The sequence below is a fragment of the Heliconius melpomene genome, chromosome 19, assembly GCF_056956725.1.
Source record: "Heliconius melpomene rosina isolate 202511_hmr_F chromosome 19, ASM5695672v1, whole genome shotgun sequence".
Lineage (NCBI taxonomy): Eukaryota > Metazoa > Arthropoda > Insecta > Lepidoptera > Nymphalidae > Heliconius > Heliconius melpomene.
The window spans coordinates 4,305,307-4,323,199 of NC_140407.1; the positions used below are offsets into that span (position 1 = coordinate 4,305,307).

General features: G+C 31.7%; 2 protein-coding genes across 3 annotated transcripts in view; both read left to right on the plus strand.

Annotated features, from left to right (window-relative positions):
* The first annotated feature begins 41 nt into the window (after positions 1-41).
* Positions 42-11,279, plus strand: LOC146528417 (disintegrin and metalloproteinase domain-containing protein 9-like). 2 transcript variants are annotated; one of them, XM_085203034.1, is made up of 16 exons: positions 42-334; positions 2,370-2,464; positions 2,748-2,903; positions 3,472-3,604; positions 3,710-3,864; positions 4,186-4,362; positions 4,963-5,132; positions 5,770-6,057; positions 6,588-6,756; positions 7,252-7,392; positions 8,262-8,377; positions 8,700-8,869; positions 9,134-9,234; positions 9,659-9,773; positions 10,005-10,092; positions 10,304-11,279. In XM_085203034.1, the coding sequence occupies exons 1-16, from the start codon at positions 265-267 to the stop codon at positions 10,464-10,466; spliced, it is 2,307 nt and encodes a 768-aa protein (XP_085059160.1). In that variant the 5' UTR covers positions 42-264; the 3' UTR covers positions 10,467-11,279. The 2 variants fall into 2 exon arrangements, with proteins under 2 accessions (XP_085059160.1, XP_085059161.1); XM_085203035.1 differs by having other exon boundaries at positions 46-334; positions 10,284-11,279.
* Positions 11,280-11,917: 638 nt separating this feature from the next.
* Positions 11,918-17,893, plus strand: part of tws (protein phosphatase 2 regulatory subunit tws) — a 30,619-nt gene continuing 24,643 nt past the window's right edge. The window contains exon 1 of the mRNA XM_085202622.1: positions 11,918-12,062. The gene's annotated coding sequence lies outside the window, so the exon portion shown is untranslated. The remainder of the gene's footprint in view (positions 12,063-17,893) is intronic.

Below are 17,893 nucleotides of genomic sequence, written 5' to 3' on the forward strand. Positions count from 1 at the left end.
GAACTCACATCAGTCGTGTTTACACATTTATACCCCTGAGCCACGACTGGCTTCCAACTCACTAGTCCCGTTTTTTTACTCTAGCTACGAGATAAAATCTGGCAACGCTGGCCTTGACACTTCGACCTCTTCGTAATATACTGTAATTAGAGAAGGAAGGCGCGATATATTTTACTCATTCAACGAGTTAAAATAATTCAACAAATTAATCGTGATCTGAGTACTGAATGAGAAATTTAATTAGTATGACGTGTATTGAGTAAAATGTTTCTTTATAATACTATATTTTATATAGTTTTATTTCTTTTAAAAATAAATTGTGAACAAATTATAGGTACGTAAACTATTTTATTATGTAGATATGTTCTACTCTTTAATTCTTTAATGAAAAACTTTTCATTTACATACAACATAATAGACATATAGAGAGACTATATCTTTACTTTTATGACCTTTAAAATAAATAAATATATTTTTTAATTTATCTACATTAAATTATTATTATCTATCTACATTAATTATTAATTTATCTACATTATATTATTTATCTACATTAAATTAATATTATCTATATATATAAAAGGACTTGTCCTCACTGACTGAGGTAAGACGCACGCACAGCCGTAACCGCTGATGGTAGAAACATGGATTTTGGACAGATGTTTACTTTCATAATCTGGACATCCACTAAGAAGGGATTTTGAAAAATTTTTATCCTAAAGGGGTGAAATAGGGGTTCAAAGTTTGTATGGAAAAAAAATTAAATCAACACCGATTTTTATAAAATTTGAAATTTAGATTTTTAAAAGTATTTAATTGAACACGTGTTTCATTGTTTTCTAAAATTCTCCCCCTAAGGGTGCAAATAAGGGGTTGAAAGTTTGTATAGATTTTTTTTTAAATCGGCACCAATTTTTATAAAATTTGAAATTCAGACTATTAAAAGTATTTAATTGAACACATGTTTCATGGTTTTCTAGAATTCTTCCCCTAAGGGTGCAAATAAGGGGTTGAAAGTTTGTATAGATTTTTTTTTAAATCGGCACCAATTTTTATAAAATTTGAAATTCAGACTATTAAAAGTATTTAATTGAACACATGTTTCATGGTTTTCTAGAATTCTTCCCCTAAGGGTGCAAATAAGGGGTTGAAAGTTTGTATGGAAAAATCTCTAAAACGCCACCGATTATTATAAAATTTTTAATTTAGACTCTTAAAAATATTTAATTGAACATGTGTTTCATGGTTTTCTAGAATTCACCCCTAAGGGTGCAAATAAGGGGTTAAAAGTTTGTGTGGAAAAATCTTTAAATCGCCACCGATTTTTATAAAATTTGAAATATAGACTCTTAAAAATATTTCATTGAATAAATGTTTCGTGGTTTATTAGAATTCACCTCTAATTACGCAAGCGAAGCTGCGCGCGTCCGCTAGTTTGTTATATATTTTTTTGCTGATGCTATTACGTGTCATTGTGATTACTTATTTGTATGTGTTTGTAAGTTTAGTTTTATATGAGATTGACTGAATTTAAAGACAATATTGTTTTCTGTATATAAGGAAGAAAACTATATCTATACTTAATATACCCAATAAGGATAATTTTATAAGTAGGTAGGTACACGTAGACACTTCCTTATATTATTTTCCTTAAAATTTAAACTATAATAAATAGGTACGGAGCTCCGGATTTATTTATATGTTTTATGAATTCTAATTATGCTATGAAATTTTATCAATCGGCAGCGACAAACAGTTCGAAACCGCTATACAAGATTTTAAATCAGTCGTGGCGCAGGGGCCGAAAGTGTGACTGTAATACCGACTGGTTATGGGTTTGATTCCCACTCGAGAAGAAATATTTATTTAAATTTATATTTCCATTTTTGTCATCTCTGGTGTCATGGTAAAAGCGCGGCGTTGAGTTCCGCCACTTAACACGCAATGCCTCCAGAATTCGGCGGAAAGTAGAGAATGGGGTGTCTTAACACTATGTACCCTCCGCCTACCCTGCTGTGTGCGGGATAACCTCAACACCGGTAAGTATCTACTATTAGGGAATATGGTTCTTGGGTGGTGGTTATTTTGGCAGTTATTATGTAACTAAGGTGCAAAAAATTGAATGTAACTTTTGTTAAATTATAAATCTCAATTTTTTTATATCTTCTTGGTAATAACATAAATTTTCATTCAAAATTACAAAGAGCAATGAGGAGAACCTCGACTCAACTCACAAAATCTCAAAAATTAAGTAATATCTTAACTTTTCACACCAGGTTCCCTCTGCCGTCCCTGAATCGGTATCGGCGCGATACAATGTGAACCTAAAGTAAAGGCAATAAATTAACATAGTATATTGTATCATATAGGTAATAATGCTCCCGCTAAGGTTCATCATACATTAGTGCGGCCGTTACTGCATCACGCCAGGACCAAGAGACAGATTACCACCACTGAATTTGCGGTAAAATTACTTGAAGTGTTTCTATTTACGTGTTTTCTACTTAATTCCTTTCTGGGAAAAGGCTTGAAGCTGCTTTTTACTCGAATGTATGTACGTCCGTCTCTTTGTTCCTTTGTAACTATAAAAGTAATGAACTAATTTGGACAAACGTTACATTGTTAGATTTGTCTTGATGGCGCATGAGGAACTGGAAATATTAATTTAGTTTATGCAATCGGGTTTGTCGTTTAATGTTTATTTTTTTGTGTCTATTGAATATATATAAGTAGTATTGTAATTCCAGAAAGGTTTACATCACCCGGAGGTAGTGATGGTAGTAGACATAGACGGAGAGCAACATGTACTGGACTTGCGACTGAACACTGACCTGGTGTCCGGAGATCACGTCATCGGCTATCAGAAAGATGGAGAGACTATCTTGCATAAGCCTTCTATAGAGGTACATTTTGTATTAAATTTAAAAATAAACAACGTTCACAGGATTGTGGGTCATTGGCCTCAAAGGCCAGAGTTGTCAAGTAAAAGAAGGCATTTTTTTCATTTATTTTTTCAATTTGTTTTGTTCGCTCATATAAAATAAAACGATTTTTATATGACGGCTTGGCCATGGTTGACTCGTGTTTTGCAAAGAGTGGAACATTAGTTATTTGTAAATAAAATATAGGTATTATTCCTCCCAATTGATCGTACATGCCTTTAATTAGATTTGAAATGTGCTTAAAATCGATTTCTTAGCCATTTTCAATGAAATAATAATCAGGAACTGACAAAAACAAGAAAGGCCATTGAAAATTTAAAAAATAAAAGGAACTAAAGAAGAAAACAGAACACCCTCCTCTGAGAGAGTTTGTTTTAGGATTATCTTATCCTTATTACTCGTATAAGTAAGTCTATAAATAAAAATAAAAAAGTGGTAACATGAAAAGTTCACATTACCAAAAAGTATACTATACTGGGGTATTTATTACCTAATAAAAAAATAGTCTTTTATTTTTTAAATATTCTAGGAGTTGGACATTTGCCAGTACTCCGGTAAGGTGAGAGGCAAGGAGGGCTCGTGGGCGGCGCTGTCGACCTGCCACGGCGTTAGAGGCATCATACACGACGGCAAGCAAATGCGATATATAGAGCCTACTGACGGTAAAATAGTTTTATTTTAATTTTTTACCAACTTCATACCTAATTTAGCCTCACCTAATTTATTTATGTGTATATTTTACGTATCGTTTTTACTTTCTTTTTCAGGCAACAACATACATTCAAAACATTATATATACCATAATTCGGATTTAAATAATAATTTTTCAAATAATATTGATAGAGTCATAAATATAAAGCAAGATATTGATTTAATAAAAAACTACGATGAAAAGGATATAATAGGGAATACTGTTATTCGAGTATGTATGTTAATACATTTATTTTTCCAACTTCATCATTTTTGTATCTCGCACACAGCAGAGTGGGTAGAGAGAACTTAATGTTAAGACACTACGTTCTCCAACGTAGGGGTGCGATAAGTTATAGGTTCGATTCCACTCGAATAAATTAAACATTTAATATTTTATTTAATAGTGGCTTTGAGCCTACAATATTCGGAGGAAAGTGGGGAGCGGGGCGTCTTAACACTAGGCTCCCACTACCTACCATGCCTATATAAATGAAATAATTAATTACTCATAATTATATATTTTTTAATAACATATAGCTTATGTTACTAGCATAAACGTGATTCAAATAAAAAAGAGAAAATTTTAAGAGGGCCTTTCGGCGCTAACCCGAACTCAAGATATTTGGAACTGGTGTTGGTTGCTGATAATTCAGTATATAATAGTAGTGGTGGAAGTATTAGTCAAGTACACAGTTTTTTGAAAGAGACCGCTAATATTGTCCATGCTGTAAGTACTATTTATATATTTTTCTTTTTTTTTGTTCCCACTCGGGGAATTGAATTATTTAATATTTTATTTTTCTTCCTCCTTCCACTCAACAGACAATGTTTTGAAAAAAGAAGACGTTGATTAATTAAATGAAAAGTCATTCTCTTCTCCACTTCTTGTTATTATTATAAATGTGATAGTTTATGAGGATGGATGTATGTTTGTTACATTTTTTGGCAAAAATTACTGAATGGTTTTGGATGAAACTTTATAGTAATATTGTTTATATATCGGAATAAAACACAGAATACAAATTATGTAAAGATTTAATAATTTGGCTATAATATAATAAGCTAGTTAGTAGTTACCATTATAAAGCTGAGAGCTTCTTTATTGGTATGCACAATTCTCAGGAAATAATAGTTTTGAATTAATAAATATTTTTGTTGCAAATTTATATTTTGTACATGCGATTAGAGTAACCACCGACATTTAGAATATGGCCAGTATTATATACAACTTTTAGTTTGGCCAAGCACCACGTAAAAGTTTGTGACAGTTCTCCTATGTCGTCTCCTCCTCCTGTTATTTTAACTAAAATTATATTTTCTTTTTCAGTTGTATGCACCGTTAAACATTTTCGTAGCTCTCGTCGGCGTAATTGTGTGGAATGAGAAAGATGAAATAGAGTTAATAAAAAATAATCACATAACTCTTGGAAATTTCTTAAAATATAGAGAGAAGAAAATCCTTCATATTATACCCAACGATAATGCTCAATTAATAACGTGAGTCGAAATTATACAGTAAAAAATAACTATGATATATGAATATATTATATAAAATATAGCTAAGCTAGTTTATAAAAATGTTTTTTATCTCTCCTGAGAATTTATTTAATAGTTTGTTAGCGGGTTTACACTCTAAGGCTAAGCTGATATGTATAAAATGATATAAATGCATAATTTACCTAGATAATAAATAGGGTTTGTTTACCTGTTGTTCCACCGGCAACTAGCATTGTAAACAAATTGATCTTGGTCCATATTTCTATTTTCGAACTATAATTAGTACTTTACAAGGATTAATTATAGACTAAAGATTATAAACATTAAATATAAAACTTGTAACAAAACTCTGCTTCAATTTTTTTTAGCTTTACGCTTTATTCCGTCAAGATACTCGGTTCTCCACATTTCAACCAAATTCAGGACATTGCATGATGTTTGGCGCTTTAAGTCAACACCGTATTTTTTTTATTACCAGAGCGAATATAAAAATATCTAATCCATTCCCCGGAGTCGTTATCGAACCTACACGCATCGCGTTTTACAGTTATGAACTGTCACAGTGCATCAGATGATAATTAACATATTTGTTTTTATTTTTTATTAATTTTATTTTATGTTTGCATTTTTTTTACAGCAACTTTGAATTCGAAGACCATTTGTCTAGTGATGCATATTTAAGATCAATATGTAGTGACAGCTATTCGGCTGGTGTCAATTTAAATATGACAGGCTTAGGATCCATCATAGCCCATACAATAGGCCATCATTTTGGAATGAAACATGACCAACCAGGTTGTATGTGTCAAGGAAAATTTTGTATAATGAGTGCATTTATTACTACGTCACCGCCAACAACTTGGTCGTACTGTAGTTTTAATGATGTGGCCAAATTATTTCATCTTGGCCTTGATTATTGTTTAAGGTATTGATATATTTTCTTAAACTTCACGTCTTATCCCGTATGTACCAGGGTAGGCAGTGGGAACCTGGGGTGAAGTCACTTTGCTTCCCAAACTCTGTATAATTTTCGAGACAATGCGTGTTTATATATTACTAGAGCAAAGAAAATATTTATTTCCCTTGAGTTGTGATCTAAGACTCTAACCCACAGCCGCTGCATTTATACAAGGATTTCGACAATTAGACAATATACTGATAATTAATTTTACATTACTAAAGAAGCAAGCAATGTCTCGAAAAACAGTTAGTTACCCATACTTACCCTGCAAAATGCGCAATGCGTGAGCTATAAAATGTGCCTTGGAACTTTTTGTAAGTTTTTTAACATTATATAACGAAAAGAGTAGAAATCCAAAAACCAAACGCCAAACTTTACATTCTAAGAGTGCGTCATTCCGCCGCCAAGCCCCTTCCCGACACCCGACCGCACCCGAGAGTTGCCGACATGCCGGGTGGCGCGTAACAATTATTAATTATTAATTTTAATCTTAGGAATAAACCAAAGAGTTTATTCAGTAATGATTGCGGTAACGGCTTTGTGGATATCGGTGAACAATGTGATTGTGGAGGGTCATCTGCCTGTCTCAATTGCTGTGATCCAAAAACTTGCAAGTTCCTGGCCAATGCGACTTGTTCTGTGGGAGAGTGCTGCGATACATTAGTAAGATATTTATTTCTTTATTTTTTTGCAGCATCACGCGTGTTGCCGCTAAGTAAGGCAGAGGGAACCTAGTGTTAAAACACTCCGTTCCCCACGCACCGTCTTTAGAGACATTGTGCGGAGCTCGCTTGCATGCAGCGGTCTTTAGTTACACGTTATGTATATTATAAGAGATTTCTTCGGTTATTTGTTTTACAGCTGTATGCTTTTCCTCGCATATCCGTGTAGGCAGAGGGTGTGAGTGCTAAAACACCACGTTCACCGTTTCTGTCCCGTACTCTGCAATGCCAAAAACTCAATAAAAATGGATTTGAACTTTAGCTTTTGGACCGCGGTTTTTTTTCTACTTCTTATTACTCTACTTATTAACTCTTATTTTCTCCTTCGTATATTCAAGCAAACCTAGAATGGATGAAGAATTTAATTTTTTTGGATATTGGTCATTTCTACACAGGGTTACACAGGGTTGTATAATATATTTTCACATTTTATTAGACATGTCAGCCGAAAAAAGTTGGTGCGTTGTGTCGTGAAGCAAGAAAAGAATGTGATTTGCCTGAATATTGCAATGGACTTTCTGAGGATTGTCCACCAGATATTTACAAGATGGATACAACACTATGTTCTGATGAACAGGTGAGCGATCAGAAAATAAATTAACAATGAAAAAAAATTTTCTTCGTGTTTTATAATGTTAATTGTTATACAAAATATATGTCAGTACAGGCACAAAAAGCAGTGTGTTAACTTAGTATGTAGTAGTAAAATCTAATAATTTGGAGATTTAATGTAATAGAAAGGTAATGAATTAAAACAAAGATTCAAATAATTATTAAACAACTAAAGGGAATTATCTAGCAGTCTAATATCAATATCCGATTCTAAAGTATTAATCGGGCAGAGTGACGTTAGCGATCCTCCTCTTTCGGTCGTCGTTGACAGCCTTAAAAAGTGCCAGCCAGTAATTAGAGTCGTCCTAATAAATCCTCTATGGCCATTATTTCTAACAATATATATATTCTTTATTGCACAAACAAAACATACAGAAATTTAAAAAGGAAAACTTAGTTGAGAAGGGTGAACTTATTTCTAAAAGAAATCTCTTCCAGCCAACCTTCCAACAGTGGGAGTGGATATCTATGAAACAGCGGGGAGAGTGTAGTGCAATTAACACTAAAAATAAATTAAGAAGATATAACAGAAAAACATGATATTTGAATCTATAAATATATACATTTAGCCGTAGTTTGAAAGAAAAAAATATAATGGGAATGAACTGAACGTCTATTGTCTATAGAGTTATATTTGTTGTTAATAAAAAATGACAGGGATCTTGTTTTGTGTCATAAACAAAAAAAAAAAATATGATAAATGTGAAATTTGCGATGATGTACGTTTGTTCCGCTTTCTCGCAAAAACTTCTGAATGAATTTACATGGTTACGATTTATTTGAAGATTTTGTATTATTTTAGCGCTATCGTTATTTTTTTCTATACTTCTCCAGGCATACTGTGTAAATGGTGAATGTAGATCACATACAGACCAGTGTCAGCTACTTTGGGGACCATCGAGCAAAATGGCTGATAACCTTTGTTATACTACTCTTAATTTAGGCGATAAGTGAGTATGAAATAATCCAATGACCAGATTGGTCCAATCCGTGGTGTTGACTTCCGCTACTCAACACACAATTTCTTGAAAATTGGGAATGGAGTATCGTATCACTTCCGTCTATTCTGCTGTGCGAGCTAAAAATAATAATATGTCTTGACAATCAGTACATATCTGAAAAAAATCAATACTCAAATTATTTTAGCGCCACTCAACACGAAAGTGGGGAATAGAAGTGTCGTAATGGTAACAGAGTGTCTAAACACTAAGTTCCCAGGTTCCCTATGCCTAGCCTGTTATGTGTGAAGCTAAAGAACCATAAAAATTTTAGGTTTGGCAACTGCGAATACCATGGTTTAAGAAATATGAAACGTAAGAAGTATGGTTGTAGCGTCTTCGCTGAAGATGTTTTGTGTGGACTCTTACATTGTCAATTTGAATCGAACTCCTCCTCTGAGGAGTCTGAACTTGAAACAAATTATATGTATGCCAATGGCAAAGGTGCGTATATATAATTTATTTAATTAAATCATAAATTTATTTACGGTGCTTATTTTAAGTGGTTTGAATGTAAAGGTGACCCAAAATGGTGACAGAAAAAACACTTTATTTGATCTTTTAATCGTTATTTTTTATCGAATTTGAAGTACGTAGGATAGAGTTATTTATAAGTGGTTCCAGTATATGTCTTCATATAAATAGTGAAAAAAATAATAGTAAATTCGAGTTATTTAAATTTTAATCATTCAAATAATTTTCTTTCAGATTCAGAGGTATCTTGTATTTGGACTACAAAATTTAAACACACTTGGTCGGATGTGCCACTGGGTTTGGTACCAGATGGTGCTAAGTGCGGGGAGGATAAGGTAGCATAACATGCCAATTATATATTTTTTATATTTATTTTTATAGCTAAAATTAGATTTTTAGCAATTTCCTTAAAAAATGCCTTTCTTTTTACTTATGTTATAAGTAAAAAGGGTGAAAAAGGGAGACGGCACGGACCTGTCACTACATTATTTGTGAAATTAAATTACCCGTAATCGCGATTCTTCAAATTTTTACAATTTTTACTATATGCATCATTTTAGTTCTGAAAGTATGCAAAAAACAATTATCTGAAATTGTCAGTTCCTGAGTTTAGCATGTTTAACCAAATGGACTCTTCAGCATAATATATTAGTGAAGATAAAGATAAATATAATCTAATGGTTGGGTCTAATTTGAATCCGCCTCACCTCATATCTTATAATTTTTATTATATATAACAAAATACAATATTGTTCACAGATGTGCTTAAAACAAAAATGCGTATCTATTGCATCTATACGTGAAAATATTACAAAGCTGGAATCCTCCATCTGTCCCTCAGATTGCTTCGGGCACGGCGTTTGCAATTCAATAGGTATTTAAAGTTTTTTTTCTATCTATAGATTTACCCTGTGTCCCGCTTATAGCAGGATAGGCAGAGGGAACCTGATGTTAAGACACTCCGTTGCCCACATTCCGCCGAATTATTCAGATATTGGGTGTTGAGTGACGGAACTCAACGCCGTGCTTTGTCGTATTATACGTTAAATAAAACGAAATAATAATTTAACTAATTTATTTTAATTTATTCATGTTTATGTTTTAGGTCACTGTCATTGTGACATGGGCTTCATTCCTCCTTATTGTAAGAGTACCGTCGTGGGTGGTTCACTTGATTCTGGCCCAATAATGATGTAAGTATTTTTCATATGTACCTACAATGTACATACATACATGCATTTACATATTGCACACCTTTGAAGTAAAACCGTTTCTAAGCTATCAAATTATACTAGAGATTTTAGAGTAGGTAGATTATTTGTATATCTCTTTAAGTAATCTTCTGAAAAGATGTATTTTTGATTTGATAATGAATTAATTACAGGTCTAACTTTAACATTACAGCAACGGGGAAGAAGTAAACACTGAACAATATTTTCAAACTCTGGGTTTGTTCAGACGGAGAGAGGAGAGTAAGTTCACTACCGATATCAAAACAAACAAGGGCACTTTAAAAACAATGTCGTTTTTAACCATTATGTTATCTTTAATAATTATTTTTTTATAACGTGATCGAATCCCAATGTTATAAATATCAACATGATAAAAATGTTTTTTGCGTCCATTTCGTAATGTTTTATTAAAACCTAAATCAATATAGTCAAAAATTTTTAGTAGTATGTGTATAATATGTTTAAAAAATTATACAGTAGGTAGGTGAACTATATGTTTTTGTATATGTATATAAATATAAAAAGATTTATACACCGCTAAAATAATATTTTTCTTTATTATAATGCGTTGTCTACAATGAAGCCGTTCTTCATTCACCATCTATTTAGAAATAAAGATTTTTTTGCTTCACGCTGTATACCGCACAAAACAGAGTAGGTAGGGAACCTCTAGCCGAATTTTGGAGGAATTGTTTGTTGAGTCTCGAATGGGAATCGAACCCAAAACCTGTCGCGTTTACAATCGCACCCTTCCACGTTGCACCTGCGCTGCGCCACGGCTGGCTTCATAAAGAAAAATGTTATAAAAATAAATCCTATTAAGTAAAAAGATAACTGAAAACCAATATATAAAGTTGTAGAGTTGTAAGGCAGATGGCGGTAGTGTTTCATTTGATTATTGCCACAGATGTGTGACTTAAAAGTGACATAGATAGTGTTAAACACGGTTGATTTAATATGAACTTTAATCATTAATTTCTATTTTGTGAAGTATGTGTTTTCTATCGATTACTAATGTTAGTTTTAATTTGTAAATTTAAAATAATGTGTATAAGAACTAAATATTTTTTATTTCAATAAATATAAAAATAACAATTCTTATTTTTAATTTTTTATATTTTTTTATTTCAATAAATAAATATAACAAACAAGCTTTTTACTTCACATTTTGTTTTCCATTATTCATATAATATCTTATAAGCGTGTATAATTGACAACATTGTGAACCACTTAGATGTTCGTGACCGATTATCATTCTTTCAAATTTGTATCAATATTTTTTTTAGCTTTCGCTGAATCCCGCGCGTAGCAGTGTAAGCAGAGGGAGCCTGGGAATCTAGTGCTAAGACCTCCATTTCCATTAAGACACTTTACGTTCCGACCATTGACCGTTTCCCCCTTTCCGCCGAATCTAGAGGTGTTGAGTGCCAGAACTTCGCTCTTTTGCCAGAAACTTTGCCTCGACATCAGATCAAAGAAATGAAATGAAAAGTCTGTCACGTTCATAGTCACACCTTGTGCCCCGTGCGTCAGGTGGCATCTATTACATTAACATTATTTTAGATAAGCTTAGCTTCAGATAAGCTTAGTTAAGCTTAATTAGGGTATTTTTTAACCTATCTGTGAAATAATCAAAATAAAACAAAAAAAGCAAATAGAAACTTATTAAAACATATTTATTTAAAGACATTCTACATAAACTATGTTCTGTGGCACCGTTCAATAGCCTCCCAGATAAGCCACAAGTCGTTGTTTACACATTCGTATTGTTTTGTTTATATTCGTTGCGTGCGGACGCCTATACGAACTAAATTATATATTTATTGTTTTTTTTAATATATTTTAATATAGAGTGTATTTAGTGATTTTTTAAACACGATAGTGATAGTGACACAAGTGCATAGTGTTCCTGTTGTAGTGAAAATATAAAGGTATTTTTTTACTTAATTCATAATGTAATTAATTTTAGTGTTGTATTTAAGTTTTATTTTTCTTTATATGTTTAAAAGGTTAATCACTCCTCAGTTAATTATAAATGTTTATCAGTGAGCATGATTGATAAAGGTATTGTAAAGAACTTTTAAACTGAAAAAAATCAGTTATATCAATATTTTGGTTTTGTGTAAATTACAATAAATAGTTCAATTAGTCATTTTCTTATACCTTCGTCATATTATTCGGGAGTGACAGGTTCAAATACGCATACGCATTTGAAGATCAATCTCAAATTTAATTTTTTTACATAAAAAAAGGATAACATTATTACGCTTTTATTTGCTTCACCTGTGTTTCAATCAATCAATCAATGTAAGAAAATCTTGGAATACTACTTTGACCGACTTGTGGTCCGATTTACTTGGAAATTTACACTCGTGTTCTATAGAGTACTTTTATAACATGGACCTGATGCACTTTCCAGGAATAACGAGAAAATATTGTTAAACGTGGGCTTTTTAGCTTTTTAACCTGTATCCTGATTATTATCTGTCAAGATTCCCGGTGCCACATGGTATCACTTAATATACAACCAGAGGAGGGAACGGGAACCTTGTGTTAGTGGTAGAACTTCACTCCACGTTTTGTTTTAGAACCTGTAATAGATGAAAGACGATTATTTCTATAGCAGCAAATTTTGGCTGAACAATAAAAAGAATAGACTGAAATTTTAGTTTTCAATGTGTATTGGAAATTGTCTTTAAAATAATAATATTATAAGAACACGAAAGTAATTTATTTTAGTAAATAAATAATTGAGGAGTACAAGCGGGCGAGCGGTTCGCTAATCATTATTTAAACCTGCTATATCCCCAAGAACTAAGCTAGCAGAGGATTTAGCCATATAAGTATATAGTGTTAGAAATCAGAAGTGGAATATATTAAAAAAACGTTGCTAAAGTACAAAACACCTGTTAACACATCAGAAGTAGATGATAGTTATAGCTTATTATTATCCATGGTTTCTAAATGAGGTGATGCATTGACTGCGCCAGGGATTTGCGATCACAGGTGTAGGCTTAAGGGTCCTTCACTGCTACAGCCCAGTATAATTACAAATAGGTCTTAACCACATTCGTAATTAAAAGTCCGCCAACAATAGTATATAAGTTAGTACTTGCTAATCGTAGTTTAGTTAACCTAAACGTTATTTTTACTGATCTAATGGTCTCTAACGACCTTCCGTCAAGGCAAACTTCTCTAGCATTTTACTTTGTTATTATAGGAGGTACTCTGTATATTAAATGGTTGTTTGTATATATGTATATGTTTATTTATGAGTTTATTAACTGACATGAATAGTGTTGTTACATGATTACTTAATCATGTTAATATTTATGAAACAATAATTTATTAATGTTGGAAATTATGAAATTTACTTTTTACATTTTAAAATTGCGTTAAACTTTAATTTAGAGTCATAAATGTATCATACATTTTTCCTATTTTTTTTATATATAAAATAAAATAAATCCGTATCATGTACTGAAATGTTATATTTAAAAACAAATATCATTATTCTCCTATAGTGTTGCGAGAAATTCATCTTTACTTTTGTACATTTAAGTATCTGTAAGCTTAATAAAACATCAACATTTAATAAATTCGTCAAATTGAACGGCATTTTTTTTATATTATGTATTTTATATTAACGTCAATGCACCGTGACGCACATTCAATTAGGACGTGTGTAAACAAAAGAATTGAATTTCAACACCAAGTAATATTATAAGATTTGACAGATTTTGTTTGACAGGTAACAAGAGGTAGGTACAACACTACTCTCTTTGCCTATTCCAAAAAATATATAATGAGGGATGTGCGAAGTTAAAAACAATCGAATAAGTACACAGAGTATATAAATCAATTTTGTCATGCAACCGTAATTACCTGTGTAAACTGTGTCGTAGTACAAGGTCTGGTTAAAGGTCACACATACCGACATGACAGTGCGAGAGTATATGTGATTTATATATAATTCATACGATATTTCTGTATATTATTCGTTTAATATTAAAACTCATAAATTCATTGGTTTATTTTAGTCTTGTTTAGTGTCACATCACACTTTTGACCACTTCTTATAGGATTTAAAGTAGCTATTGTGAAGATGATATTAGTAAGATAATTTCAAATTTAGTTAGGTGAAAACATGGGGCGCGCAGGCGAATTTTACTATACTTTTTTGGACCTTGAATTTAACTAACTTATCGTACAACGCAACGGAATTGCTATAGAAATATCTTAATATTAAACTTTAGTAATACTAACTTTTAACTTCGCACTGTCCATTTAACTTCCGCATATAACAGGACAGTCAGAGGAAATCTAATATTAAGACACTCCGTTCCCCATGCACTGTACTATTTTCAACTTTAATAATATAATTATTTATATTAGACAAATATACAAAATATATTACATAAATTATATTAATATATATTTTTATATTGCCTTTTTGAGTGGTGAAACTCAACGCCGCCCTTTACTTTGTTAGTAGCGAAGAAATGACAATATTTTATTCTTCCGAGTGAGTATAAATTATTAGTGACTGAATAAAAATATTAAATAATTAATTCCTCTAAGTATATAATATGTTTTTTATTTGTAACATTTTATGTTTTTTACTAAAATCTGTTAAAGTTAATGTTTAAATTTCGAAATGAACATTAAAAATCAGTATAATTTTTTAATTAAAATTTTAAAACTTCTCCATTCTCTGGTAAAGACCCTGTATTCTTCTCCAGAGCTTTTAATAAGTTACATTGATATTGTTATATTATTTTGTATCTCAATGTGGGTCAAGTTCGACTATTAGTCATAAGTGACCTTTGCAGCTTGTTTTTTACCCGACTGCCCTAGAAGGAGGGTAATGGGACGCGAATATGAGCGTTTTATTTTTATACTACATTTGGATATGTAAAACTAAAAAAAAATGATTTCCTCGACTAGAACGTAATTTAATTAAAAAAACTATTTTATCATTTTAATTCTGTGTGCCATTATTTAACATAATATAAATTTTAAAAATCAACTTTTTCCTGTATCCCGTACACTGAAGAGTAGGTAGAGGGAACCTAGTGTTACGACACTTCGTTCCCCGTTTTACGTCAAATTCTGAAGGCATTGTGTGTAGAGTGGCGGAAGTTAGCGCCGCGCTTTGCCTCCTTGCGATGAACGTTTTTTAAAATATGTAGGTATTATTATTGCTAACATTATAAAAGTACTCAGTACATAAGCCGTCGCCGAAGCCTCATAAACTCAGGAAACGGGTGAAAAGGCTTTATTTTGACTCGTTATTATACTTAACAGTTAATAGGTTTCAATATATATAATTAAGTTTTAAATGACTCGCTGCAGGCAGACATAAAGATATTTCTTTTTAATATTAACAAGAAAAATATTCGATTCTATTTATTTTGATTATTCGATTCATCACATGAATGTTTGTATTGAGACTTGAATTTATAGGTACTAAAATTAGAACTAATTGGTTTCATTATCAACCACTAAATTAACAGATAAGTAAGTATGGTATTGTTGAAAAGTGGGATTTTTAAATAAAAAACAGGATTCTTTCGGTAGAAAACGGGATGGAGAAAAAAACAAAAGCCTAATACACAAAAAGAGAGTCAGCCTGAAAAAACCAAAGCATATCGAAAAATGAATGGTCGCGTTAGTTATACATAAACCGTTCTGGATATTGGGATGAAAATTGGGACGACCTGCTAATATGGGGTCATCTGGCAACACTGATCAGATATTATTTTTTACCGCGCATGTAAAATGGCACATCCCTATTATGCCTTAACTATACATTACGTATCTAATGTATGATTTTTATTCATTTCTCATGTGGACACGGCCTCGGGCTAATAGTAAATTTATAGTCAAGGAAGAAACTAGGTGCTGGTAACAAATCAAAGTCTATTTCATAAATTTTTCTCACGTTCACACTATTGGATTAGATACGCGGAAACGATTGCCCGTCGCTTTTTCCGTATAATTGTATTAATCTGTACGAACCTGTTTGCGAGACCTTTGTCGAAATGTTTTCAAAAAATATGGCTAAATTATTTTTTTAATTTTAAAATAGCCTTTTGGATTACATACAAAAATTAAATAATCATTGCTAGTTATTGTATGACGTCATCAGTATACTACTTATCATTCTAGTTCAGAACGAGAGCTTTTCCTAGTTATGTCCTTCGGGGAGGCTTCCGTCTACGTCACGTAATAGAATCAAATTATTTTTATTTATTTTTTTATCAAATGATATTTGGTATACATATAATATTTATTTATGTAATAAAAATAGTTTTTTTTTTATTCAAATATCTAATAAAAAATTAATAGCACGATGTTGAGTGCCGCCACGTAATACGCAATTTCTCAATATTTTCTTTCCGGATTTGTTCTTAATATAAAAGAAAGAAAATATATTATAAGGAATAGGTAAGAAACGTATTAATTTAAATAAATCTTTAGCTTTTTACTTTAGTAAAGAGTTTTCTAAAAGGAACTCTTAGGAACTCGATTTCTTTCGTGCTCCAAAGGATCGTAGATTTGGATATTTCATATTAATTTCACGATTGACATCCGTACGAGCTCGAGATAAATGTTTTTGACAGATGTACAAGCGGACTTAAATAAAGTGATCCTATAAGATGGGTTCCGTATTTTTGATTTGTCGTACGGTACGGTAACCCTAAAAATTGTCTATGGAGTGAGTCTTGACAATAGACTCTTTCTCTACTTCTATTCTTCTATGTGGAAGATGAAGCATGAAGCTGATTTTATCACATAATATAAAAATCATAAAAGAATACCTTAGAGCGTCGTCTTCTTCTTCTTCTTTCACCATCCTGTTTTCTGCACTTTTAATTTTATATATTAATATTTAGTATATATAGTCTGTATATAGCAGTTATCTATAAAATAGATATCTTTATTACAATAGAACAGTTATGTAATTGATACAAGGTTAAAATTATATTATGTGAATAATTAATATTTTACATAAGTATAGAAACAAATGACAATAAAATCAGTGATAATTATTTCATAACTCATTAACAATGGACACAAGTTACTAATTAATAGATTTTTGTCATAAAATTCTTTTAATTTGTATATAATCTTAAAATTAAAAATATATCGAGGCCAGTCGTGACAGGAGCATGAGTGTGCGACTGTAAATGAAACAGATTATGGGTTCGATTTCCGCTCAAGGTAATGAAAAAATCCATATTTTCATTTCCTCGCTCTAGATCGCAAGTAACGAGGCAAAGTGCGGTGTTGAACCTTGCGACTCATCTCATCACTATGACTCATCGATATTAGTAAAAGTTTTTATACTTTTCCTATAGGATCTCCGGGAAATTGTTTTTAGTGCTATCCTATACTCCCTAGCCTTTTTCAGTCCAATAGTATGTGGTCTGTGCGTTGTCTGTCCGTCAATCAGTAACGGAAAAGCTTCATAAGTATATAAAATGGATTATAATTTTCAATAATTTTATAGACCAATACCATCACATTTTATCTAGCTTTCCCCTGTTTGGGAATTGAACCAACAAACCTCACTTTCTTTACTTTGCCATTATTTGATTTCGATGATTATTTTATTATTTATTAAAAAAAATATTTCTTTTTATTTAATTAAAATATTTCCGAGTCAAGTTTGAAATAAGAGTCAAGTCACGTATCTCCTAAGATTTGGTAACGTATGCCTAGAATTGCCTACACTCGTTATAAAGACGATTTAAAA